Raw genomic sequence first — 27,925 nt, forward strand, 5'->3', positions numbered from 1 at the left:
TCATCAAGCCGCCTGCAGCCTCCTTATTGTCCTTTCTGCCGTCACGTGCTCAAACAAGGACCTGACAGCGCTCACTGGGCTCCAGTCGGTGGTTTGTCGCTTTAAATATTTCCCCCCTAAAGGATCATGGGTAATACATCACGTTTCCCATTTCGCTCTGCTGGAGGAGGGTCGATCGCGCTTCAGCAAATCTTCCTGAATTTGGACCGAATGTTGGGAATCCTCGACGCGGGAGGCCCCCGATCACGACTTTAGTGGACTAAAACATCATTCGTGCAATCTTCGTGTCCGGTTGGAGTCGTCTCGTGCACGTTGAAGCTTCTCGGCCTAGCTTAGCATGCTAACAAAAAGACGCGTTTGTGATCGACACTTCGCTCAGCAGAGATCAGGCGTGAGGTAAAGTGTTCTTCTTTCCGCCACCTACTTGTAAGGAGTGGAGACCACAATATCTAATATTAGCACTTTAATGTACACACACCAACAACTACACTCTATCAGCTTTGTTTGTCTGAGATACTGAATTCTGAATCCTTTTGTAGACTTTCTATAATGTTTCAAACACAAATTTTCACTCACAAATGAGCTGTCGTCTTTCTGTCTCATGTTTCTTACAATGCATAATTTCACCTCCTGTTGTTTTCTTGTTGTTGACTTTGGTGCTTTGCCATTTGAACTAACGTACTGTTTAACCCACAATGTCCAAATCGTAATCTTTATGTAATTGTTTCAACATGTCCGATTTACACTTGCTTTTCTCATCCCTCCAACGCAGAGCAGAAAGTGTTGTGATCGTCGTGTGAAAATGTGTGCGAGGACGACAGCAGCGTACCAAGAGGAACTTTGTGGCCCAAAAGAGGAGAAGGAGCCCCAACGTCAACTACTGGACGCTGTGTTCAATCTGCAGCCTCGAATTCTGCTACGCAGAGTGGGTGGGTTCACTTATTGCATGCATTTTATTTTCATGATTTTCCTGTTTATTTACGGGCGCCGTTGATGATGCCATCCATTTTCCTTCGCTTATCCCCGGAGTCTTCTTCCGGTGGGACTTGTCTGGAACACCTCACCAAGGAGGTGTCCGGGAGGCATCCTAAACAGATGCCCCAGCCACCTCATCTGGCTCCTCTCAATGTGGAGGAGCAGCGGCTGTGCTCTGAGCCCCTCACGGATGACCGAGCTTCTCACCCTATCTCTAAGGGAAAGCCCGGACACCCGGCAGAGGAAACTCATTTTGGCCGGTTGTATCCGGGATCTTGTTCTTTCGGTCACGACCCACAGCTCGTGACCGTAGGTGAGGGTAGGAACGTAGATCGACGGGTAAATCGAGAGCTTCGTCTTTCGGCTTAGTTCCTTCTTCACCACAACGGACCGATACAAAGTCCGATACCGATACAAATCACTGCAGACGCTGCACCGATCCACCTGTCAATCTACCGTTCCATTCTTCCCTCACTCGTGAACAAGACCCCAAGATATTTGAACTCCTCCAATTGGGGCAGGATCTTATCCCCGACCCGGAGAGGGCACTCCACCCTTTTCCGACTGAGGACCATGGTCTCAGATTTGGTGGTGGTGATTCTCATCGCAGCCGCTTCACACTCTGCTGTGAACTGCTCCAATGAGAGTTGGAGATCAAGGCTTGATGAACCCAACAGAACCACATCATCTGCAAAAAGCAGAGATGCAATACTGAGGCCACCAAACCGGACCCTCTCTACACCTCGGCTGCGCCTAGAAATTCTGTCCATAAAAGTTATGAACAGAGTCGGTGACAAAGGGCAGCCTTGGCGGAGTCCGACCCTCACTGGAAACGAGTCCGACTTATTGCCGGCAATGCGGACCAAACTCTGACACCGGTCGTAGAAGCTGATCCACTGTTCCACGGCCAGGATGAAAACCACACTGCTCCTCCTGAATCTGAGATTCGACTTCCCGACAGACCCTCCTCTCCAGCACCCCAGAATAGACCATACCAGAGTGTGATCCCCCTGTAGTTGGAACACACCCTCCACCACCCCAGTCTACCAATCCAGAGGCACTGGCCCCGATGTCCATGCAATGTTGCAGAGGCGTGTCAACCAGGACAGCCCCACAACATCCAGAGCCTTTAGGAACTCTGGGCGAATCTCATCCACCCCTGGGGCCTTGCCACCGAGGACCTTGCCAGTGGCATAAAGCCCCAGAGAACTTAGCTCCTTGGATCATTGGGACACACAACCCCCAAATCAAAAAAACTTAACAATTCTGTTAGCCTACCCTAATAGAGTAAAGACGTCATCACGCACGTTGCGCAGTTTACACAACGTGTGGACCAGCTGACATCCATGGAATTCTTGGCCTGCAAGTGGTATTAATCGGCTACATCTTTCTAACCATTCTGAGGAAAGGTGCCAGGTGTCTTGAAAGGCTGCATAGTAGTTTGAATTAAAAGCAACTCTATGCTGCAATGAAATGTTTTTTTTTTCTTTTTCTTTTTTAAAGCACTCAAATAAGTGAAATAAATGAGAAGTAGAAGCTTTGCAATTTAAATATTAAAAAAAACTGTTGACAAAGAAATGATTAGCAAATCGTATGCCCACTTTCAATAACCACAATCAAATGAACTGAAGCAACTGAAGAAAATAAACTGTATTCCCTTTTTGTATGATTTTGTTTTTGTTTTTTTAATTCTCCATATGTTGGCGAGCGCAAAATTGTGTATATATTCATCTAATATTCAGGAAGACTGTGATTGGAATTTTTTGAATTTGAGAGGTCTATGGTTGGATTAAGTACGATATGAAAGTCGCCACCAATAATAATTGTTGAATTAGTTGACAAATAGGTCAGAGGTGGGAAAATAAGTGCTGCGATTGGCTGGTGACCAGTTCAGGGTGTACCCTGGCTCCCGCGTAAAGATAGATGGGATAGGCTCCAGCATGCCCGCGACCCTCGTGAAGATAAGCGGTACAGAAAAAAAACCAGAAAATTAATGGATGCATGTTGAAAAAAGTGTGTGCATAAAAGTTGGATCATCAATATTAGGGGTGTATTCATTAATTAATGTGTATAATTTGTTAAAAATATATGAATGTGCAATTTAGTGTAAAAAGTAGTCTACTATGTATTAGTATGGAGACTCCTCGTTGTCCGCCGTTATAACTAGCTGAAAAGGTCTGACTGAAATTTAAATCGGATAGGTAATTTTCTTCAGATTTTGACAAATGGGTTTCTTTTATGAACAAGAGATCCGTTTTTTATTTCATGATATAATCCAAAATCTTAATTCTCTTTGCCTGTGAACCGAATGTCATTTACGTTCCATGAGACAAAAGTTATACTTGACATTCATGTTAAGTGTACAATTGTTATAATGTGGGGCGATCTGTGTGAGTGTATCATCTATACTTGTGTGGGAAAGGTAGATAACTCTCAGAAATATACTTCTAATGGCAACTTTCTTACTGTGTAGCTGGTAATATGAAGTTGTGTTAGGAGGTATTATGTATTGAATGTGTAAACTGAAGACAAGGGAATATATCACGAGTTAAACATACAAAGATGAGTAGCATGCGAATACATATGCATACGGTGGGAGCAGGGAAGGGGTTAAGCATTCGGTAAGTGTGGGTTAGGGGGCAAAAAGAAGGTAAAAAAAAAAAAAAAAGTACCAAAGTGAGAAGTAAAAGGAAAACAAGGGAAAGGACCCAGTGAGTGGAGGGTGCGCAATTCCCTTTTTTTCCCCCCTAAACAAATTACTCCACGGTTTTTCTACACTATATACCAAATATTAGAGCATATTTGAAAAGAATACTCATCTATTAGAAGAGCCAAGGGTATGACTTTGGAATCGCGGAACAGTTGACCGTCTATGTATAGTTTGTCCACAACCAGTGAGGCGCGTTTTCCTTGTTGCTGGTGATTTTTCATTAGAGGGTACAAGAGTGTGGGTCACTCGTTGATTTCGTGTGGAAACTGGTCATTCATCCCAAATTGTGTACCCTTCAGCTCCCGCCCTTGTGACTTTACAAAGACATTCTGCTGGAAATGTCTGAATTTGGCGATGATTGGACGCGGATGACTCGCTGCTCGCGGACCCCCTAGCCTGTGTACTTGGTGGAAGGTGATGTTAGCGAGTGTCTCCTTCGGGATTTTCAGCGCTGTCGACATGAATTACTTGAGCCTTTGGAATATCAGGTGTACGCTTGGAAATGCCAGAAAAGGTGAGGTTATCCCACATGCTTCTTGACTGGAAGTCCAGCATTGCTGCTTTGATTTTATTGGGAACTTCTACCTCTGTTGTCATCGCTTTCATGGCTGACTGAAGTTCGGCATTGTCTTCTTTTTGCTCTCTGATTTGTTGGGGCGTGAACTCCAAGATGGTTTTGAGCTACTTAATCTCCTGGTGTAATAGATCGAGAAGTGACAGCTTCTTGTCAGTGGAGGAGAGGGCTTGAATTTGGGCATCGTTAGAGCAAAGTTGTAAATCTTCAGCTGCGAGTGGATGAGTTAGCCTTTCGTCTTTTCAACGGATTGCTGCGGGCGGTCGTCATGGTGGGCTCCGCTAGCTTGCATGACGAAGCCATTGAAAGATCCGTCGATGAAATCTTTGAGCGGCTCCACGATAGTAACTTGGCATCAGCAGGGATTGGAAAAAAAGTAATCAATAATAATCAGCCTCATAACAAGAGAAAAAACAATGGATGAGGAGGAAATGAAGTCTCCGGGTTGCTAATCTGATTTTGCAGCGTAGCCGGCAAAATTTCATCTGGGAAATCTCACAGTCTCTCGCGGTGTCAGAGCATGTCGCACGTCACCTTCTGATCCATTCAAACAATCCAATCTCTTGAGTAAACGTATTGAAGAATCACTTCATGAATTGATTCGTTCCTTCTTCACTTTGGTTGAGCACAGCCACAAGCCTCTGGCCCACGTGAAAGTTGCCCACAAACGGCGCCACATTCGCAGAAGCCGACAGCCGTGTCTGAGTGTGCGCAAGAACTGCATCCGAGGTGGCAGAGCGGCGGGCTTCGTAGGGCGTCTCGCAAGCAAGACAGAATGCGGTGGAAGAGCCAAGAGGAACGTTGCGCAAATAAGTGAGTGTAACATGAATGCAGTATACTAACGTAACGTTAGCCCTGCGGAGGGCTAAGGTTTCTATTAATTATGAGTACTGTCAAATTTGCGGCCACTTTATTAAGATGGTGACAAGTAGAGGATGTGTGCGACTACAACATGACTTCATTCTGGGTGCTTGTCATATTCATCAAGGGAGAGATTTGCGCAGTGATTTAAGTAATGCAAGACAAAGGGTCAGTGTACTAGCATTGTATCTGCAAGTGGCTACATTTTGAGTTCAAGTACTGTTGGTGGGGGAAAAAAATTGCTAGTGGCGAAGTTTGTCAAAAAAACATTTTATATGGTCATGCAGTATTTGTTTAAAATATCAGTAAACATGATATTTCTTCTCGTGTGATTCTGTCATTAAGTGTCACTACATTATTGTATGTGAGAATTGTGATTATAGTGCCAAGACATGGTATTGAATAAATTAAACATCAAAGTTGAAATAAAAAGTAACAAATTGTCCTGATATCACCTAAAATGATTCAAAGACGGGCTGATTGAAAGCAAAATAAAAGCAAATACAAACAAAGCAAACTGTACAACGTGATATATACATATTTACAAAATATGACATTGCATAAAAGCATGGTGAATAAAGGGTTCATAACAAGCTAAAAGCAGGTGCAGCAATCATGTACAGTATCCCTCACAAACTGTAAATGGCAATGTTGGGATTAATGTGGTGAGGCTTTGTAAAATTATTTTGAACTGCATATTTTTGTATGTACCTCACTGCTGAAATTGTTTACAAGAGGCCACTGTTCCATTAAAAAACCTACACAGAAAGATTTGCCAGTGCCAGGGTATGCAGGGGTCCACTGTATTACCTTTATTGATACTTGTTTATATTAACTTTATTATTTTACATTTTTTCACATTTTATTGTTGTTGTTGACCTGCCCAATTTTATTATTTCCAATATATCTGGCTTTCACATTAACCTTAAATATAAATCTAAATCATAATACACAACATTAAAGTCACAACATAAGAAAAGATTTACCAAACCGTGTGTTTGCCTTGTCTTGCAGACATCATTGAAGATCTTCGTACTGAACGGCAGGAGCCAGAACCCCCTCACATTAAAGAGGAAGTGGAGGACGAAGAGGTCCACCACATCAAAGAGGAAGTGGAGCCCATTTCAATTAAAAAAGAGGAAGAAGAAGCATGCCCCCACACCAAAAAGGAAGAGGAGGAGGATATCACCAAATTTTCATCGACTGGTGTCCCTCTGAAGAGTGAAGATGAAGGTCAAAATGAGGAGAGCTTAGGGGCGGAGCCTCCAAGCAGCAGCTCAAATCAACACATGACAACAGAAGGTGATGGAGACCACTGTGGAGGATCTTCAGCAGACGGACTCTTAGTTCCACTGTCAGATAGTGACGACACGACGTCACACTCTCCTCACACTGATGATGATGATAGACAGTCTGAAGGTGATATGACATGTCACACTGAAAACAAACAATGGAAATGTTCTCAGTGTGGGAAAACATTTGCTTATAAGGGCAATTTGAAACAACATGTGAGAACACACACTGAAGAAAAACCTTTTTCCTGCTCAGTTTGTGGTAAAAGATTCTCTGTTAAGGGAAGCTTAAAAACTCACACAAGAACCCACACTGGAGAGAAACCTTTTTCCTGCTCAGTTTGTGGTCAAAGATTCTCTGAAAAGGGAAACTTAAAAAGTCACACAAGAACCCACACTGGTAACAAAACTTTTTACTGCACAGTTTGTGGTCAAAGATTCTCTGGAAAGGGAAGTTTAAAAATACACACTAGAATCCACGTTGGAGAGAAGCCTTTCTCCTGCTCAGTTTGTGGTCAAAGATTCACTCGGAAGGAAAACTTAAAACAACACACAACAACCCACACTGGTGAGAAACGTTTTTCCTGCTCAGTTTGTGGCCAAAGATTCTCTATGAAGGAACACTTAAAAAGTCACACAAGAACCCACACTGGTGAGAAACCTTTTTCCTGCTCAGTTTGTGGTCAAAGATTCACTCTGAAAGGAAACTTGAGACGTCACACAAGAACCCACACTGGTGAGAAACCTTTTTCCTGCTCAGTTTGTGGCCAAAGATTCTCTGTAAAGGGAAACTTAAAAAGTCACACAAGAACCCACACTGGTGAGAAACCTTTTTCCTGCTCAGTTTGTGGTCAAAGTTTCACTCTGAAAGGAAACTTAAGACGTCACACAATAACACACACTGGTGAGAAACCTTTTTCCTGCTCAGATTGTGGTGAGAGATTTTCTATGAAGGGAAACTTAAAAATGCACACAAGAACCCACACTGGTGGGAAACCTTTTTCCTGCTCAGTTTGTGGTCAGAAATTCTCTGAAAAAGGAAAGTTAAAAATGCACACAACAACCCACACTGGTGAGAAACCTTTTTCCTGCTCAGTTTGTGGCCAAAGATTCTCTTATAAATATCAAGTTAAGACACACAAGTGTGCTGGTGAGAAAAGCAGTGATTAAGATGCTTTTAATGAAAATATAAATGTTTAATCTAGAAAGTTACTGACTTACAAAAATATACATTCTTGTATTCTGTGTACCAGCTTTTATTGTATCGATCTTCTTCTTGTCCATATATTTTCTGAAAACCCCAGGAGTGTTAAGAATTAGCACTGGTGCCAAATTACTTTGAAGGGACTTGTTAAAGGTGATAACATGGGCACTTGTTCCATAGTGCTGGACTCAAAAATGTCTACAGAAAAAAAAGCCCTCCAAAATAGACTCAGTAGTACAACCCCAATTCCAATGAAGTTGCGACGTTGTGTTAAACATAAATAAAAACAGAATACAATGATTTGCAAATCATGTTCAGCCTATATTTAATTGAATGCACTACAAAGACAAGATATTTAATGTTCAAACTGATAAAATTTTATTGTTTTTAGGCAAATAATCATTAACTTAGAATTTTATGGCTGCAACACGTTCCCAAAAAGCTGGGACAGGTGGCAAAAAAGACTGAGAAAGTTGACGAATGCTCATCAAACACCTGTTTGGAAGATCCCACAAGTGAACAGGCTAATTGGGAACAGGTGGGTGCCATGATTGGGTAGAAAAGGTGCTTCCCTGAATTGCTCAGTCATTCACAAGCAAAGATGGGGCGAGGTTCACCTCTTTGTGAACAAGTGCGTGAGAAAATAGTCAAACAGTTTAAGGACAATGTTTCTCAACGTACAATTGCAAGGAATTTAGGGATTTCATCATCTACGGTCCATATCATCATCAAAAGGTTCAGAGAATCTGGAGAAATCACTGCATGTAAGTGGCAAGGGCGAAAACCAACATTGAATGCCCGTGACCTTCGATCCCTCAGGCGGCACTGCATCAAAAACAGACATCAATGTGTAAAGGATATCACCAAATGGGGTCAGGAACACTTTCAGAAAACCAATCTCAGTAAATACAGTTTGGCGCTACATCCGTCAACAACTCTACTATGCGAAGCAAAAGCCATTTATCAACAACACCCAGAAACGCCGCCGACTTCTCTGGGTCCGAGCTCATCTAAGATGGATTGACGCAAAGCGGAAAAGTGTTCTGCGGTTCAACGAGTCCACATTTCAAATTGTTTTTGGAAATTGTGGACGTCGTGTCCTCCGGGCCAAAGAGGAAAACAACCATCCGGACTGTTAAGGACGCAAAGTTCAAAAGCCAGCATCTGTGATTGTATGGGTCTATGTTAGTGCCAATGGCATGGGTAACTTACACATCTGTGAAGGCACCATTAAAGCTGAAAGGTACATACAGTTTTTGGAGAAACAAATGCTGCCATCCACAACGTCTTTTTCTTGGACGCCTCTGCTTATTTCAGCAAGACAATGCCAAACCACATTCTGCACGCGTTACAACAGCGTGGCTTTGTAGTAAAAGAGTGGGGGTACCATTTCTGGACAAAACCAAGGTGGGTTTTTTTTTTTTCAATTAAATTGAAACTCTTATATATATGTCAATGTGAGAGAGTCACGCAAGAGAAGTCTAAATAGCCAAAATACAGGACCTTTAAGACCGGAAGTGTGTGGCATAACCCCCATTCAGCGGCTGAAATAAGTATTTAACCCGTCACAATTTTTCCTCACTAAATATATTTCCAAAGGTGGTGTTGACATGACAATTTCACCAAATGCTGGAAACAACCCAAGTAATCCATACATACAAAGAAAGCATCACAAATAAGCTAAAAAATTAAGTTATCATGTGAAATCACACAGAGAAAAAGTATTGAACACACCAACTAGTATTTATTTAATACTTTGTACAAAAGCCTGTGTTTGCTTTAACAGCTTCATGAGGCCTCCTGTATGGAGAAACTCATTGCATGCATTGCTCTGGTGTGATTTTGGCCCATTCCTCCACACAAGCAGTCTTCAAATTTTGAAGGTTCTGTGGGCTTCTTTTATGGACCTTGAGTTTGAGTTCTTTCCATAGATTTTCGATTGGATTAAAGTCAGGTGATTGGCTGGGCCAGCTTTATTTTTTTTCTTTGAAACCAATTGCGAGTCTGCTTGGCAGTATGTTTTGGATCATTCTCCTGATGAATTGTCCATCCTCATTTCATTTTCATCATCCTTGTAGATGGCAGCAGATTTTTGTCAAGAATGTCTCGGTACATTTGCCCATTCATCCTTCCTTCAATAATGTGAAGTTTACCAGTACCATTTGCTGAAAAGCAGCCCCACACCATTATGTTCCCACCTCCGAACTTCACTGTTTGTATGGTGTTTTTAGGGTGATGTGCAATGCCACATCTCCTCCAAACGTGGTGTGCATTATGGCATCCAAACAGTTCAATTTTGCTCTCATCAGACCAGACTATAATCTCCCAGTATTTAACTGGCATGCCCAGATGTTGTTCAGCAAACTTTCAACGAGCTTTGACATGTTTTTTATTTTTCAGCAATGGGGTCTTGCGTTGTGAGCGTGCATACAGGCCATGGTGGCGTATTGCATTACTTAATGTTTTCCTTGTGACCACAATACCTTGCTAATTCCAGGTCTTTTTGAAGCACTCCATAGGTGGTCCTTGGCTCTTGGACAACTCTTCTTCTGATGATTCTTTGCACTCCTCTGTCAGAAATCTTGCGAGGATCACCTGATTGATGCAAATTTATGGTGCTATGATTGGCTTACCACTTTCAGGCCCCGACCGTGCTCACTGGAACATTCAGAAGCTTAGCTGTGCGCTTGTAACCAATGCCATCGTTATGTTTTGCAACAATTACTTCGCGGTGGTCTTGAGACAGCTCTCTGCTCTTATGCATCATGAGATGTGTCTTGACTTTCACCTTGGCAATGACACTTTTTTTGTAGGACATCAATTAGGACTGAACCCGCTGATATTCATTTGCTTTGACAAGGGGCTGGATTGCTGTTTGATTATTGATAGATTTTAGGTGTTGTCTTGGCTTTCCATGCCTTTTTGCACATCTCTTTTGTCATGTGTTCAAAACATTTCCCCTGTGTCATTTCACATTATTACACACAACTTAATTTCTGATCTTACTTGTTCTTCTTTCTTTGTATGAGTGGCTTACGTGGGTTGTTCCCAACATCTGGTGAAAATTTTATGTCAGTAGCACCTTTGTAAACATATTTACTGAGAAAAATGGGGAGGTGTTAAATAATTAAGTCGCTGTATGTGCATAAGTCCTTATGTTTGTGCCTACAGTACCAACTTTCCACCAATAGAGGGTACTAATACACTGTGAAGGGCGTTTGAATACAGTCCTGAATAATAGTCCTGGGTGGACTTTCTGGAGTGTTTTTCCCATGCTTGAGTGGCTTTTCTCGGGCGACATCCAAAAAAACATCCAGTTAGGTCAAATTAAGACTCTCAACTGTCCTTGGCTGTGAATGTGAGTATACGGATGGGTGTTTGTCGTGCGCTTTTGAAAATTAATGGATGGTTTCTATGCTCGTGAAACCTCGAGAAAATAACTTTTAAAAAAATAAATAAAACGTCTAATTGAATAAAAAAAAAAGTTCAGTTACTAACGCAACAATTTATAGTAAGAAGAGGACAAACCTGCTTTGTGTAACAACACGAGGCTGCATGCGAAAAGCGTCCAGCAGTTGACGTCGTCGCTCGTTCTTTTCGTTCGTCCCAGAAAGTTCCTTCTCTGACTTTGCTGTCGTCCTCGCACACATTTTCACACGCTAATCACAACACTTTCACACTCGATCTTTCAGTTGCGAACAAACGCGTCTCCTTGTTAGCGGCTAGCGATCTAAGCTAAGCTAACTAGGCCGAGAAACTAAGCTTCAAACTTGCACCACCAAGACGAGTTTATCCGGACACGAAGACTTAAATGATAGTTTAATGTTGGTTCTATAATTTTAAGGGCAGGAATACCGAGGTTAATGTCACTTTTCGTAGAAGAGAAACGAGACGCACACCATTGGTTACTTTGACCGGAACTTCTAGCCTCATTTATTTTGTGAACATTTCCTGTAGTCTCCTTCAACGTAAGAGCATTCATGACACCACCAAAATAAAATATTGTCATAGACAAACATTTAGTCATTTAAAGTAGTGATAGTCGAACTTTGTGGAGGTTTCAATCCGTTACTCCTAATTCTGAAAAAAATAAAAAAAATAATTAGATGCACGGAAGTAGATCTGTACCGAAAGTGCTGGCAATGAGGGAAGCGCATGCGCGGACGCAGGATGTTGGACATGACAGTTTGTTGCAATCGTTACAAATTCAGTTTTTGGTAAAATAAAAACTGGGGGGGACAACAAGAACAACAAGATTGAGGACCTGACAAAGAAGTTGGTAGGAGGCGACGATTGTTTGCGTTTGTATGACGACACACAAAATATATACAGGTAACTCGGACTTGCCCTTTTGAGCTCTCTGCCGACGGTGACGCTAAGCGAGGGAGGGCAAAGTCGTCAGCGCATTCCACTTGTGTGGACGGTAAGAAAAACCCCAAAAGGCCAAGGATGTGATAGCCCACGCTTTGTTGTTGACAAAAAAAGTCACTCTTATGAGCATTGAATAATAAATAATAAAGTTTCGAATTAATTTCAGTGTCCATGCATTCCCTTCGATTGGAACGACGACCTTCCCAACAATGGCCGCCAGTATGCACGTCGGATAGCCGGCCTGCTATAGCTTGGGGGCACATCTAGTGTTTTATCTATGGACGACACACGTCTCAGACGCAATCGCTCGCGCTTCCATGTGCTGCACTAAAAAAATTCTGAATTTGTACCGAACGTGCTGAACCCACGTCATAGTAAGCCAATCATAACTTTACGAGCCTAAAATATATTTCGTTGAATCTTGGTGTCTGGTTGAAGTCGTCTCGGTGCACGGCGAAGCTTCTCGGCCTAGCTTAGCTTAGCATGCTAACAAAGAGACGAGTTTGTGAGCAACACTTCGCTAAACGGACCAGTTTTCTCACCTGAGGTCACAAATCAGCTGTCTTCTTTCGGTGTCATATCTCTTAGGATGCAAAACTACAAGTTTTACTGTTTCGTATATATGTTTTGTTACGTATATATATTTTTTTTTAACCCACAATGTCCAAATCTGAATCTTGATATAATAATTTCATATGTCCGATTTGCACTCGCTTTTCTCATCCCTCCAACCTAGAGCGGAAAGTGTTGTGATCGCCTTGTGAAAATGTGTGCAAGGAGGACGGCAGAGTACGAGGAGGACCTTTGTGCACCAAAAGACAAGAACGAGCCACAACGTCAACTACTGGACGCTGCGTTCAATCTGCAGCCTCCAACTGTGCTACGCAGACCAGGTTGGTTCACATTTTTTCTCACTTGTTAGGTAATACATTTTAATAAGATTGTCATGTTTATTGACAGGCGTTGTGTGACATTCCATATAATATCATTAATATCCAATCGGGTGTACTATGTGGCTCTGATTTGGATCAATTCAGAAATTTACATCGTTTCAGTGGCTATAATGAATACAGGAAATTGGAAAGAAAAATAACATGCAAGAGAAAGATTTCCAAAGAAATTGGAAGCAGCAACACGGTGCACGACTGATTAGCACATCCGCCTCACAGTTCTGAGGACCCGGGTTCAAATGCGGGCTCTGCTGTATGGACTTTGCATGTTCTCCCCGTGCCTGCGTGGTTTTTCTCTGGGCGCTCCGGTTTCCTCCCACATTCCAAAAACATGCATGGTAGGTTAATTGGTGACTCTAAATTGCCCGTAGGTGTGAATGTGAGAGCGAATGGTTGTTGTTTCGTTTGCAAACATTTCGTTCAAAAGAACAAATCTTTTCACTGAACGTAATGAACTGAATCAGTTTATGAAATGATTCATTCTTTGAGCTTGGCTGGTGCCACGAGTGAGTCGGCTGGGAGCGCAAACAGAACTGCTGCAGTTTTCTGTGCGGTCTTGAAGTGTTAATTGTGACGCGCAGCTGTTGCAGCGGAGAAGATCCGGTCAACAAAACACATTTGACACGTAAAAACGCAATACTGCGTAAATTATATAAATTGGTCATTCCTTGTATGCGGCCCGGTAAAAAATGCCTCGCGGACCGGGGACCACTGCTTTACATGATTGAAAGCATTTAAAAACAAAGAAAAAACAAAAATGCGTATGAACATTTAAAATGAAGAAAATAATAAAATACAATTCAAACAGCGTACAGTGCAAGAAATATTTAAAAGTGGGAAAGCTGTAAAAAGCTTAAGAAAAAAAGTTTTTAACCTGTACTTAAAAACATTCACACTCAGGGCGTATGTCACTTCCGTTGGAAACTTATTCCATTTGTGTGCAGCATAAGAGCTAAATGCTGCTTCAGCATGTTTGCTTTGCACTCTGTGCTCCACTATTTGACCTGAGTCTCTAGATATTAGAGCCCTACTTGGTTTATGTGCAATTTGCATTTTTTTCATGTATTCAGGATAAACCATTTAGTGATTTATAGACAAATAGCAGTAGCACTTTAAAATATATTCTGAAGCCAGTGTAGAGACTTAAGAATTGGGGGAGTCTGGTCAGAAGACCATTACAATAGTCAAGTCTACTTGAGATAAAAGCATGGATGAGCTTCTGCTGCTATGCTTGGCACATGCAAGCCTTCACTCTGGATGTTCTTCAGCTGGTTGAAGGCTGTTTTTGTAATTATTTTGATATGACTGTTGAAAGTCAGGTCGGAATCTATCAGTACCCCAAGGTTTTCGGAATTGGACTTTGATTGAGAGGTCTTTCCCATCATTGTGGTCCTCCACGGTGTTCTAGATCACCTCAAAATTGTGTTAGTTTTAATCAGAGCGACAACATTCTTGACTTTTGAGATTTTACAGGTGTATTTATCCAAAAGTTCCTCAACTGTCTCAGCATTCACAGTTTGTGGCACAGCTATGGTCTCCATAAACTTAGTGGCGGTGCTCTCATTTATGTACCTTTTCTTAATAGACATAGAGGTTGTCTGAACTGTTAAGAGAATCTGTAATTCAAAGAACACAGAAAAATGGTCAGAAATAGCCATATCCTTAATCTCAACTGATAGCATTTCAACATCCAGGTCTACGATGTGACCTTGAGTGTGGGTTGGACTCTTTATATGTTGAGAGAGGTCAAATGTCTCCAGTATAGCAGAGTTCTTTAGAATTTTTTAATGCTCTTGTCAGCATAAATGTTAAAGTCGCCCGTTATGACAAAATAGTTGTAGTGTGTTCTGATTTCTGAAAAAGTTTAGAAAAATCTTAACTAAAACATAAATGTCCCATTGTATCTTTGAGGTCTATAAATTATGAAAAACCTTTGGATCACCTTTTACTAAAAAACTGAGATGTTCAAAAGAGCTCAAATCACCCAGTCTTGGAAATCACCTAGTCTCGCAGCGATAACTGGAGACAACGGTTTGATAGGTTCACATTTTATCCTCACTGAGCTTGTAGTTCTACATTCTTTGTGCCATATTTCCAACTTTCTATCCCTTTTAATTACAGGGAAGAAAAATGCCTGATCTCCATAGGGGTCTGACTTATTCTGCAGAAGAATGTTGTTTGGATTTGATTTGTAGCCGCGATCCCGCACATACAGTGGGTACGGAAAATATTCAGACCGCTTTAAATTTTTCACTCTTTGTTGTATTGCAACCATTTGCTAAAATCATTTACCGTATTTTCACGACCATAAGGCGCTGTATTAAAAAGTGCAGTCTCAGTTACGGGGTCTATTTCTGTATTTAACACATGCATAAGGCGCACCGTATTTTTGGGCGCAGGCATGGTAAAACATACGCTAGCTTAAAACATATGCTAGCATGCATGCTAGCGTATGTTTTTAAAAAGGCAGCAGGAGCAAAACTGAGTTCGGTTGTACTTTATTGAAGTATTTAACAATGTACTCACGTTATTTTTTGATCAATCCTCATCCACAAATCCATCAAAGTCCTCATCTTCTGTATCCGAAATGAACAGCTGGGCAAGTTCTCCATCAAACATGCTGGGTTCCCTCTCGTCATTGTCGGAGTCAATCTCGTTGCCGGGGGGCTGTTCAGCAATGATGCCGGCTTTCGCGAAAGCTCGGACAACAGTTAAAGCAGAAAAGCCAAAAAGTTGTATCTTGGTCTTATCAGACCAAAGAATCTTAGTTCTCACCATCTTGGAGTACTTCAGGTGTTTTTGAGCTAACTCCACGCGCGCTTTCATGTGTCTTGCACTGAGTGGCTTCCATCGGGCCACTCTGCCATAAAGCCCCGACTGGTGGAGGGTTGCAGTGATGGTTGACTTTCTCGAACTTTCTCCCATCTCCCGACTGCATCTTTGGAGCTCAGCCACAGTGATCTTTGGGTTCTTCTTTACCTCTCTCACCAAGGCTCTTCTCCCCTGATTGCTCAGTTTGGCCGGACGGCCAGCTCTAGCAAGGGTTCTGGTCGTCCCAAACATCTTCCATTTAAGGATTATGGAGGCCACTGTGCTCTTAGGAGCCTTAAGTGCAGTAGAGAAGTTTTTTTGTAAAAATGATTTTAGCAAATGGCTGCACTATACCAAAGTGAAAAATTTAAGGGTGTCTGAATACTTTCCGTACCCACTGTATCAGTAAGATTTAGAGATAAGATTCTTCATGGGTAGAGGAGGAGCTCTTCGCATCTTAGTAGACGTTGGTTTCAGGAGAGGGGGCATGGGAGGACGATCTTGGCGTGCTGTGGGCTGGAGTCCAATATTGACAATAGCCTTTACCCTGTCCGTCAGACCTAACATGGCATTTAGGCTCGTAGAGAGTGAGTTTTGCATTGGGATTTGCTCCGATGGGGCGTGGAGTGGTGTGGGAGAGTCCAAGTGCTGCCTCATCTCATTCCTCATTCCAATACCAGGCTTGTGCTCATTAGCAGGCCACACTCATGTAATGGTGATTGGGTATTAAAAAGTCTCCGTATATGGTAACAACTGACTTTCTACAAAAACAGTACAGTCCCGTATGTTTAAAAATACCCAGGGGTCCATCCATCCATCCATTTTTCTGCACTGCTTGTCCTCACTAGGGCCGCAGGCGTGCTGAGCCTATCCCAGCTATCTTCGGGCGAGAAGTGGGGTACACCCTGAACTGGTCGCCATCCAATCACTGGGCACATGTAAACAAAGAACGATTCGCACTCACATACACACCAATGAGCAATTTAGAGTCTCCAATTATCCTCCCATGCATGTTTTTGGGATGTGGGACAAAACCGGAGTACCCGGAGAAAACCCACGCAGGCACGGGGAGAACATGCAAACGCCACACAGGCAGGGCCGGGATTTGAACCGTAGTCCTCAGAACTGTGAGGCAGATGTGCTAACCAGTCGCTCACCGTGCCGCAAAAATCCATAAAATTGGTGAATTTGTAAATGCTCTTCCAAACAATTACTGCTCTATTATTTGACACTTTTTCATATTCTATCGTTGTTCTTGATTTGACTGTTTTATTGTTTCCAATAAATATTAAGTCATCTGGCTCGCTAAAAAAAAATATGAGGATAGATTTTACCAAACCAAGAGTTATTTTTTTTTAATCTTCTTGTGTCTTGCAGACATCAGTGAAGCTCTTTGGCCTGAGCGGCAGGGGCCAGAGCCCCCTCACATTAAAGAGGAAGTTGAGTTCCAGTCCTCTTTCATGAAAAAAGAGGATGAAGAGTGCCTCCAGATCAAGGAGGAGGAAGAAGAGCCCCCCTACATCAAACAGGAAAAGGAGGAAGAGGATATCACCAAGTTGCCATCGACTGGTGTCCCTTTGAAGAGTGAAAATGAAGTTCAAAGTGAGGAGAAGAGAGGGGTGGAGCCTCCAAGCAGCAGCTCAAGTCAACACATGACAACAGAAGGTGATGGAGACCACTGCGGAGGATCACAAGCAGACGGCCTCTTAGCTCCACTGTCAGATTGTGACAACATGACGTCACACTCTTCTGACTATGATGATGATGAACAGTCTGAAGGTGATATGACATGTCACACTGACAACAAACGATGGAATTGTTCTCAGTGTGGGAAAGCTTTTGCTTATAAGAGCAGTTTGAAGCAACACATAAGAATGCACACTGGCGAGAAACCTTTTGCCTGCTCAGTTTGTGGTCAACGATTCACTCAGAAGGGACACTTAAAAACACACACAAGAACTCATGTTGGTGAGAAACCATTTGCCTGCTCAGTTTGTGGTCAACGATTCACTCAAAAGGGACACTTAAAAATGCACACAAGAACACACATTGGTGACAAACCTTATACCTGCTCAGTTTGTGGTCAAAGATTCTCTCATAAAGGAAGCTTAAAAACACACACAAGAACACATACTGGTGAGAAACCTTTTGCCTGTTCAGATTGTGGTCAAAGATTCACTTACAAGGGAAGCTTTAAAGTACACACAAGAACCCACACTGGTGAGAAACCTTTTGCCTGCACAGTTTGTGGTCAAAGATTCTCTGAGAAGGGAAACTTGAAAGCACACACAAGAACACACACTGGGGAGAAACCTTTTGCCTGCCCAGATTGCGGTAAAAGATTCACTTACAAGGGAAGCTTTAAAATACACACAATAACCCACACTGGTGAGAAACCTTTTGCCTGCTCAGATTGTGGGCGAAAATTCTCTCAGAAGGGAGACTTAAAAAAACACACAAGAACGCACACTGGTGAGAAACCTTTTGCCTGCTCAGTTTGCGGTCAAAGATTTACAGAGAAAGGACCCTTAAAAAGACACACAAGAACACACACTGGGGAGAAACCTTTTGTCTGCTCAGATTGTGGTCAAAGATTCTCTCAGAAGGGACACTTGAAAATACACACAAGAACCCACACTGGTGAGAAACCTTTTTCCTGCTTAGTTTGTGGTCAAAGATTCTCAAAAAAGGCAAACTTAAAAATACACACACGAACACATACTGGTGAGAAACCTTATGCCTGTTCAGTTTGTGGTCAAAGATTTCGCCAAAATGAAAACTTAAAAATACACACCAGAACCCACACTGGTGAGAAACCTTTTTCCTGCTCAGTTTGTGGTCGAAGATTCTCTTTCAAGGGAAACTTAAAAATACACACAATAACCCACACTGGTGAGAAACCTTTTGCCTGCCCAGATTGTGGTAAAAGATTCTCTCGGAGGGGAGACTTAAAAATACACAGAAGAACGCACACTGGTGAGAAACCTTTGGCCTGCCCAGATTGTGGTGAAAGATTCTCTCACGAGGATGGGGTTAAGACACATAAGTGTGCTGATGTGAATCATGGTGATCAAGACACTTTAAATGTAAATGTTAGGTTAATTTGATGAACTTTCATTCACAGAATAATTTCAGAAAAACCAAAGGTTAACACCAACCGTAAAGGCGTAGGGTGAAGCCATGGCTTATTATGCCTACACCAAGCTGTACAAAACAAAAACATAGTTCAGAAAAAAAAAATCCTCAAAAGCACCCACACAAATTGCAACATCATGCAGAGTGAAATTAAATGTGTAATAAAAAACGAAAACACATTTGAAAAAAACAAGCTTTGCACAAATTTAAACATACTTTTAAAAAGCACACAGTTTTAGGTCATAGGTGTAGTCATTCCACAAGTAACACCTCTAAAAGAGACACGTCTTTGTTTTATATTGGTTCTGGTCTTGTGCTTGTCCAGTTCCCCTTAGATCCTAACAACTCTGTGATTTCAAACAGATTTTGAATACCGTGGCAAAGTAAATTGTGTACGTTGTAGATTACTTCTGCCATTTTAAATTCTCCTCAGTCATACATTTTACAAGTATTTAAATAATGCATTTGTTGGTTCTGTGTCTTTAGATGAATTAATTATTCTAATAGCTCTTTTCAGTAGCTTAAAAATTGGGTGCGTATTGGTTTTTATGTGTTTCCCTCTATGTGAACACCATAAGTCATGCATGGAAGTAATAGTGAGCACTAAAGTCTCTGTATTTCATGATTTTATATACAGAACATCCTTGGTTTTACAGAAGAAGTACTTAGGCGACATTGCAGATATCATTGATATATAATCTGAATAATTTAGGGCCTAATACAGACCCTTGGGGAACCCAACAAGTGGCCTTTAATAGTTTTGGATTTTTCATTGTTAAATTGCACATATTGATTTCACTCATCCGAATAAATGATGGTGAATTGGTAATTTTTTTAACCCAAATTAATTGTCAACAGGGACGGGGGGACGTTTTGTGGAGAGCAATATTTGTTTAGGGGGACTGGTTTTAGGGAGATTTGGACTATGAACCTTCACCGTTAACACATATTTCCAAATATTGGGGATGTGGGGGGGCTTTAAGTTTTTAGGGGGCTAAAGCTAAAACAGCTATGCCCTAAAATAGACCTAACGATGCCACTGGATTACAGATTTATGTGAATGTTTGTACTATTTTCTCTTTATTACTTTTTACTAATACCATATCAATATCAAAACAATCAGTGGATTTTTTTTTTTAAAGAGTTTTTACAATACCTACTATTTCTTTATCATTTACAGCATTAATAAACAGAGGATGGTTTTTTAAAATATATTCCTTGGCACGGGAATTTCTTTTGCTCGTTCACAACCAATATGGACAAAAAGTTATCAAATTCACTAGCTAGATCTCAGATTTTTTTCAACAACAATTTTATCTTTTATAAAATACTCTGCACATTCAGTTTTTTTGGAACTGTTTTAATTATATTATTTAGTTCTCTCCAGATTTCTTGTGTATTGCTCTTGTTTTGCTCCAGTAGTGAGTGATAATGTGTTTTCTTTCTTGTTCTTATAACATTTACTAATTTACTTTTGCATGTTTTGTTCTGTATTTCAGCATCAAATGTTTTTTCTTTGTTCTTGCATTCTCTATCCCTTTCGTAATCCATGGGCTTTATACACTAACAGCACTGTTTTCTGGGAACATTTTTTAACTCATTCACTGCCAGCCTTCCCAGTTAACATGGATATTTGACTTCTAAAGCCGTCAATGGCAGTTAATGTGTTAATAGGGCAATGTTTCTCATATAATGAGATTACAGTTGAAAGGAATGCATCGTATGCGTTATTGGGGTCTTCATTTGCGTTAACCTCATTCCAATTTTGTTTCCATAATTCCATTTGAAACATAGCAATGGATATTTGTGAATATATTATCGAGTGTGAGTTTGTTTATTTTAATAGTTTCACATTACATTTCGATGGTGTTATTCTTATATACATTCTGGTTGCATCTCAGTGGTCTATCCACATATTTAGCAACCCCCCCCCTTCCACCCCACCCCACCTCCACCTCCACCTTTTATTCTCCCTGTTTATTGTAAATAACTCATCTCCATCCAGTCTCATATCACATGCTTTCTCCGTGTCAAGCCAGGTTTGTGATATTGCACTTATATTAAATACCTAGAATTTATTCTGGTATTTTTTGAGTGAAATTGGATACAGACTTCTATTCAAGTGTATGATAGATAAATGTTTAAATGTTTTATATCAAAAGTAATTACAATCATACTGACTCATAAAAATCTACATCTTTGCATTGTCATGTTGTCTTTTCTACCACTAGTGCCAAAATACTAAATCAATGCATGCATTCTGTCCAATGTTTTAGTGATGCCAATATCAAATAAGCGAAACGATTGATTGAAATAGATTTTAACGCAACTTTGACTTCTGGTGGTAAACTATAAAATGTATATGTGATCCTTAATAAGGCGGCACGGTGAACGACTGGTTAGAGCGTCGGCCTCACAGTTCTGAGGACCTGGGTTCAATCCCCGACCCCGCCTGTGTGGAATTTGCATGTTCTCCCCGTGCCTGCGTGGGTTTTCTCTGGGCACTCCGGTTTCCTCCCACATCCCAAAAACATGCAAGGTAGGTTAATTGAAAACTCTAAATTGCCCGTAGGTGTGAATGTGTGTGCGAATGGTTGTTTGTTTATGTGTGCCCTGCGATTGGCTGGCAACCAGTTCAGGGTGTACCCCGCCTCCTGCCCGATGATAGCTGGGATAGGCTCCAGCACACCCGCAAAGAACCAGAAGAAGCAGATAGAAAGTTTGGATAGATATGAAGAGACATAACATTTATTGCAGGTGTTACAAATGCAACAATGGGAATAAACTTAAAAACAGAAAGAATACAAATAATAGTTAGAGCAGCAGAAAATCATCTTAATATCAAACAATTAACTTGGGAAGAGGTGAGGGATGACTTTTGTACTCAGCCCAAAGAGGCATCGAACCCAGGATAATAAGATTTAATGGTGTTAATAGTACAATGAAATGCATGAAGTTTATTGCCAAATGGACAAGAATTTGTCATAACGACAAACATAGGCTCAATAAAAATTATAAATTTTTATAATCCATGCCAAAATGTCGATATTAACTCATTCACTGCCACCCTTCCCAGTTAACATCGATATTTGACTTCTAAAGTCGTCAATGGCAGTGAATGTGTTAACAAACTAAAGCAAATTCAGGGACAGTCGAATGCTTACGTTATTTGGAATGCTGACTTTCATGCACATAGCACATTATGGAAAGGACGGAATACTGACACTTGGTGTGTTTAAATGATAGGAGAGGCACCCAAATAAATATTCACACAGGTAATACTTCAGCACTGGATTTGGCATTGGTGTCAGGAGGTCTGGCAGGAATTTGTGAGTGGGAAGTAATGGAGGGCACGACAGTCGGTAGCGATCGTAGTCAAATACTATGTTGCATACATACAGCGGGTGGTACAACGCAGGGTGATGAGAGAGAAAGAAGGCAAACTGGGATCAGTTTAAGTATTTGTGTGAAAGGAAAGCGCCTTTATAAATGTTAAAGCAGGTATTGAAGGTAATTGATAAGAATTTTAGGGAGATGACAATAAAGGCCGCCAAAGCGGCAATACCAGTAAGGGAGAATGAAAAGAGAAGCTGTGCCATGGTGGTCAGAAGAATGTAGTAGAGTAGTGAAAGAAAGAAACAAGGCTTATAAAACATTAAAAAGACCACATAACTTTGAGAAACTGTTAGAGTATTAAAAAAAAATCACAGGCACAGGTAATAAAAGTATTCAAAGGAGCGAAGAAAAGGAAATGGAGGGACTTTTGTAGCTCAACTGGAACAACAACTCCACTTAGTAATGTGCGGGGTATGATAAGAAAGATGAAGGGAGTCCGGAAAGAAAGAAAATAGCCAGTAATACAGAAATGAGATGAAATAGGGATATCAAATAAAGACAAAGCAGAAATAATGGTAAGGGTTTTTAAATGTATTCATAGTTGTAATAATTTAACAGAAGAGGGGAAACGAGGGAGGGGAAAAAACTCGAGTATGCTGGGGCATTACACAGAGTTTTCTCACCTGGGAAAGATCCAATCTGTTATGTTAAATTTTTTTTGCTAGAAAGACAGAAACTAAACTGTTGGAAATGTACAATAGAATATGGGAAGAAGGCAAGCTACCAAATAGCGGGAAAGGAGCAATGGTCATACCTATAATAAAGCCAGGGAAAGACCCCACAAATCCAACAAGCTCCAGGCCCATTGCACTTACATCGAACATAGGGAAGGTTATGGAAAGGATGATAGTAGACAGACTAAATTAATATATAGAGACGCAAGGACTCATATCTCCATATCAAAGCGGGTTCAGGAAACGAGGGGGAACAATGGACCCGGTAATTTGTCAAGAAAATGAAATAAGAAAAGCGCAAGCCAACAAAGAATCAGTACAAGCAGTATTTTTTTTTATGTTGAAAAAGCATATGATATGGTGTGGAAGGAGGGCTTATTGAATAAACTGTATAAAATGGGGATTAATGGAAGAACATTTAATTGGATGCGAGACTTTTTGTTGGACAGGCAGATTCAAGTCAAGATGGTCACTACTTTATCTACTGCATCTAAGGTGGAAAATGGCACACCCCAGGGAGCATTATCAGTCCAATTTTGTTTTCTGTTATGATTAATGACGTTTTTGCAGAAATCGACCCACACATCGGAAAGTCATTGTTTGCGGATGATGCACGAGAGGCAATAATATCCAGTTTATCCAAGATAAAATACAGAAAGCAATTGGGATGGTTCACACCAACCGGTGTGAACATGGAGTGGTTCCAGTATTTCATCTTAGAAATGTACTCAACACTGAAGAAATTCACCTCAACGCTTTGTTTCAGTTTTCAAATGAAACAGGATGCGAAGGTGCTCAAGTCTCACACAGGACGGCCATCAATATTTTGCTGGACTAAAAAAAAAAATCATTCTTTCAATCTTCGTGTTGAAGTCGTCTCGGTGCACGTTGAAGCTTCTCGGCCAAGTTTAGTTTAGTTTAGCTTGTTAGCAGCTAAACAAAGAGACGCGTTTGCGGTCAACACATCGCTCAGCAGAGATCGAGTGTTGGCTTCAAGTGAAAAGTGATTTATCGCGTGGAAATGTGTGCAAGACGGACAGAAGAGTACAAGGAGGAACTTTGTGGAGCGAAAGACAAGCACGAGTCAAAAAGTCAACTTTTGGACGCGGTTTTCCATCTGCAGCCTCGAGTTGCGCTGCACAGAGCAGGTTGGTTCACTTCATCCTCTCACTCGTTTAGGAAATACTTTCGCTTTTCAACAATATTATGGCCATTGCGTGACATTACATTAAATATAACATTATTTCCATTCAATAATATCTTCAATGCAGATCAGTATGTGTGGAGATGTCTCAAAATGATTTGCATGTGTTTACACAAATTATTTACACTGATATTCCAACAATGCTTGCTCTTGTCTCTTGATGTTGTGCACATCATGTATAATTAGGTGTGCTTCGATCAATATTTTACGCTGCCGATTCGGGCACCGATAATCCATGAGTGACGTCTGCCGACTGCCGCTCACCGCCGATACCGATCATATGGATTGAATGTAAAATTTTCAGTTCATTCAGTCTTTTGGCTATATGATCTGACATGTTTGTTTGGGTTTGCGTCATAGCTCTTGGGCACTTGCACAGTGTTAAGGAGGGGAGTGGATGCTGCACTAGGGCTGGCTGATTATGGAAAACATAACAATCACAATCATTTTGATTGATATTGAAATCATAATAAACATGATTATTCATTTCAAAAATGGGATTTTATTCAACTACCAAAACAACTTTAAATGTAACTTATATAAACACACACATGCATACAAACAGGGATCTCGTTTGAATCGCATCCCGCGTCTGAGACGCACAAAAATTACCAGGGACACATAAAGTACTATAAAGTACATAAAGTACTATATGCACATATGCTCACATTATACACAGTATGGCTTTACTCACTATTGTTAGAAATGTAGCCATTGAACATGTTGACAAAGCAACGTTTAAAGAAAAGGCTGCAGACTTTTGAAAAGCAGTACAAATCTGGAATCAAAACGTGTTGCTTTGATGTACTTATTTATGTTTTTACTTGTCACTTTTCCTAAACCAACTGGAAACTTGATTGGCAGTATATTGCCTGTTAAGGCATTGACTGTTTAAACCTTGGTGCCAAATGTTTAATATTTAAGTGTAATTTTTGTGAACAGCGCCCAAGTCTGTTTTATTTATATTTTTTAATCTAAGATATTTTATTTAATGTTGTACATCACTATGTCAATGTTCCTTTTTTTTTTTTAGAATTACAAAATACAATTGTTCTTTAAAAGGATGTACTTGTATTATTATGCTCTAATATCAGTGGCATAAAAAACATCAATACCGTCATTTGTTGTGATAGTTTTTGGAAAAATATATCATCCTAAAAAAATTTGATATCATTACAGGCCTAACTATAGTAGACTTTACACCAATTTGATTGGTATCGGCCGATAATTAGCATTTTATGCTGATGGGCTTTAATGTCATAATTCGCCGAGCCGACCAACGACATGAATGGATGAAAAAGTGAAACTTGTGACCAAAGGGTACTCAGCAGTGCTTAAGAGCTGCATTGGCGAGCTTGCCGGTCACGGACCATAATTACTCAGTTAAACGTGACGTCTTTGATGCAGATTTTGATGTAACATCATTTTTACCTGATGACTCTAGTGAAGAGTCAGCGCAAAAAAACTGAGCTCATTCCATCATATGTCCTCTTCCGCAATCAGCTTTGACAAAGAGCAGCCACAAAGGACACCTTTGAAAATGGCCAACTCAAACTTCTTCATGCCATCGTCATTCTCTTATCCATTTTCATCACTGGTTTCTTCTCGCTCCTCACATCTTTGATGAAACTCTGGCTCGAACTGAAAAGGCTGACCAGCGTACATCTACTCTAGCTACTGCTAAAAAAAAAACTGTGGTGAACTGGGGGCACCCCCTTTCTACGTCACTACCGAGAATGCACTGTGATGCATAAAACAATGTTGAAATGTTTCATAAAAACATATAAATCTGGAAATGATTTTCGAAAGTTGCATCTTTTTATGTTACTTGAGCCGAAAGAGATCAGAGAAGTAAAACATCGCTGCAATCAGGGTTCATTTTAACTCATCTGGCTCTCCTAATAACATTATATAAATATAGAGCATACTACACAACATTAAAGTCCCAACATGACAACTGACTTGACCAAACCATTTGTTTGTCTTCTTGTGTCTTGCAGACACCAATGAAGATCTTCGTTCTGAGCAGCAGGAGCCAGAGTCCCCGCATGTTAAAGAGGAATTGGAGGGTAAAGAGGTTCCCCACATCAAAGAGGAAGAGGAATTGGAGCCCCTTTCCATTAAAAAAGAGGAGGATGAAGAGTGCCTCCACATCAAGGAAGAGGAAGAAGAGCCCCCCTACATCAAACAGGAAAAGGAGGAAGAGGATATCACCAAGTTGCCATCGACTGGTGTCCCTTTGAAGAGTGAAAATGAAGTTCAAAGTGAGGAGAGCAGAGGGGCGAAGCCTCCAAGCAGCAGCTCAAGTCAACACATGACAGCAGAAGGTGATGGAGAGCACTGTGGAGGATCACAAGCAGATGGCCTCTTTGCTCCACACTCAGATAGTGACATGATGTCACACTCTCCTCACACTGATAATGATGGACAGTCTGAAGGTGATATGACATGTCACACAGACAACAAACAATGGAAATGTTCTCAGTGTGGAAAAACTTTTGCTTCTAAGCGCAGTTTGAAACAACACATGAAATTACACACTGGAGAAAAACCTTTTGCCTGCTCAGATTGTGGTCAAAGATTCACTTACAAGGGAAACTTAAAAATACACACAAGAATCCACACTCATGAGAAACCTTATGCCTGCTCAGTTTGTGGTCAAAGATTCACTCAAAATGGAAGCTTAAAACTACATACAAGAATCCACACTGGTAATAAACCTTTTGCCTGCTCAGTTTGTGGTCAAAAATTCACTCAGAAAGGACACTTAGAAATGCACACCAGAAGCCACACTCGTGAGAAATCTTTTGCCTGCTCAGCGTGTGGTAAAAAATTCTCTCGTCAAGAAAACTTAAGAATACACACAAGAATGCACACTGGAGAGAAACCATTTTCCTGCTCAGTTTGTCATCAAAGATTCTCCATCAAGAAATACTTAATAAAACACCAAAAAACCCACACTGATGATAAACCTTTTGCCTGCTCAGATTGTGGTCAAAGATTCACTCAAAATGTCAAAGGTCAAAAGATTCTCCATTAAGGGAAGCTTCACACAAGAACCCACTCGTGATAAATATCCAGATTTCTTGTGTATTGCTCTTGTTTTGCTCCAGCAGTGCGCAAAAATGTTCCTTCTTACTTGTTCGTATAATATGTACTCATTTTTGTTTGTACTATATTTCAGCATCTTCATCCTTAAGATAAATCTTTTACATGATTTTTTTTTCATGCATCCTCTATCCCTTTCGTAATCCATGGCTTTATAAAACCACTACTTCCTGCTAACTTTTTTTAATGGGTGATGTTTTTCATATCATGAGATTACTGTTGACAGGAATCATATGTGTTATTGCGGTCTTTGTTTGCATAAACCTAATTCCAATTTTGTTTCCCTAAGTCCATCCTAAAGGCACAAATGCATCTTTGTTTTAGGTCTTCTGAATGTGAAAATGAAAGAAATTTTCTAAGGATTGCAAATACAGGATGATGATCACCTATAGTATTATAGCATTTATGAGAAGTCATCTTAGAATATTATAGTCAATTTTATTTGTGAATATATTTACCATCACTGTAGCTGCATCAGTTGTGATTGTACTTGGTATTACAATTAATGGGAAAAAAACGTTGCTATACATTGTATCGCTAAAGTCTGCCGTTTTAATGGCCATTTGAGTTTAACAAGTCTACATTGAATTCACAAATTATTTGTACTCTTTTAGTCCATCCAGTTCAAATTTTAGTCCATCCAGTTCAAATTTCACTTGC

At 40.7% G+C, this 27,925-nt stretch overlaps 2 protein-coding genes across 9 annotated transcripts; both read left to right on the top strand.

Moving 5' to 3' along the window:
* Window positions 1–810: 810 nt before the first annotated feature.
* Window positions 811–8,885, top strand: LOC133472160 (gastrula zinc finger protein XlCGF57.1-like). Its single transcript, XM_061762597.1, has 3 exons — window positions 811–925; window positions 4,891–5,072; window positions 6,135–8,885. The coding sequence occupies exon 3, from the start codon at window positions 6,410–6,412 to the stop codon at window positions 7,580–7,582; it is 1,173 nt and encodes a 390-aa protein (XP_061618581.1). The 5' UTR covers window positions 811–925; window positions 4,891–5,072; window positions 6,135–6,409; the 3' UTR covers window positions 7,583–8,885.
* On the top strand, window positions 8,799–27,840 carry LOC133472140 (gastrula zinc finger protein XlCGF57.1-like). Of its 8 annotated transcripts, XM_061762556.1 has the most exons (4): window positions 8,799–9,023; window positions 12,724–12,880; window positions 17,126–17,527; window positions 26,158–27,840. In XM_061762556.1, exons 1-4 carry the CDS (start codon window positions 8,799–8,801, stop codon window positions 27,195–27,197), a joined length of 1,824 nt encoding a protein of 607 aa, XP_061618540.1. In that variant the 3' UTR covers window positions 27,198–27,840. The 8 variants fall into 8 exon arrangements, with proteins under 8 accessions (XP_061618540.1, XP_061618533.1, XP_061618539.1 ...); XM_061762549.1 differs by lacking the exon at window positions 26,158–27,840 and having other exon boundaries at window positions 17,126–21,087; XM_061762555.1 differs by lacking the exons at window positions 8,799–9,023; window positions 26,158–27,840 and adding an exon at window positions 10,233–10,974 and having other exon boundaries at window positions 17,126–21,087.
* Window positions 27,841–27,925: the final 85 nt, after the last annotated feature.

The sequence above is a fragment of the Phyllopteryx taeniolatus genome, chromosome 22 (genome assembly GCF_024500385.1).
Source record: "Phyllopteryx taeniolatus isolate TA_2022b chromosome 22, UOR_Ptae_1.2, whole genome shotgun sequence".
Taxonomy (NCBI): domain Eukaryota; kingdom Metazoa; phylum Chordata; class Actinopteri; order Syngnathiformes; family Syngnathidae; genus Phyllopteryx; species Phyllopteryx taeniolatus.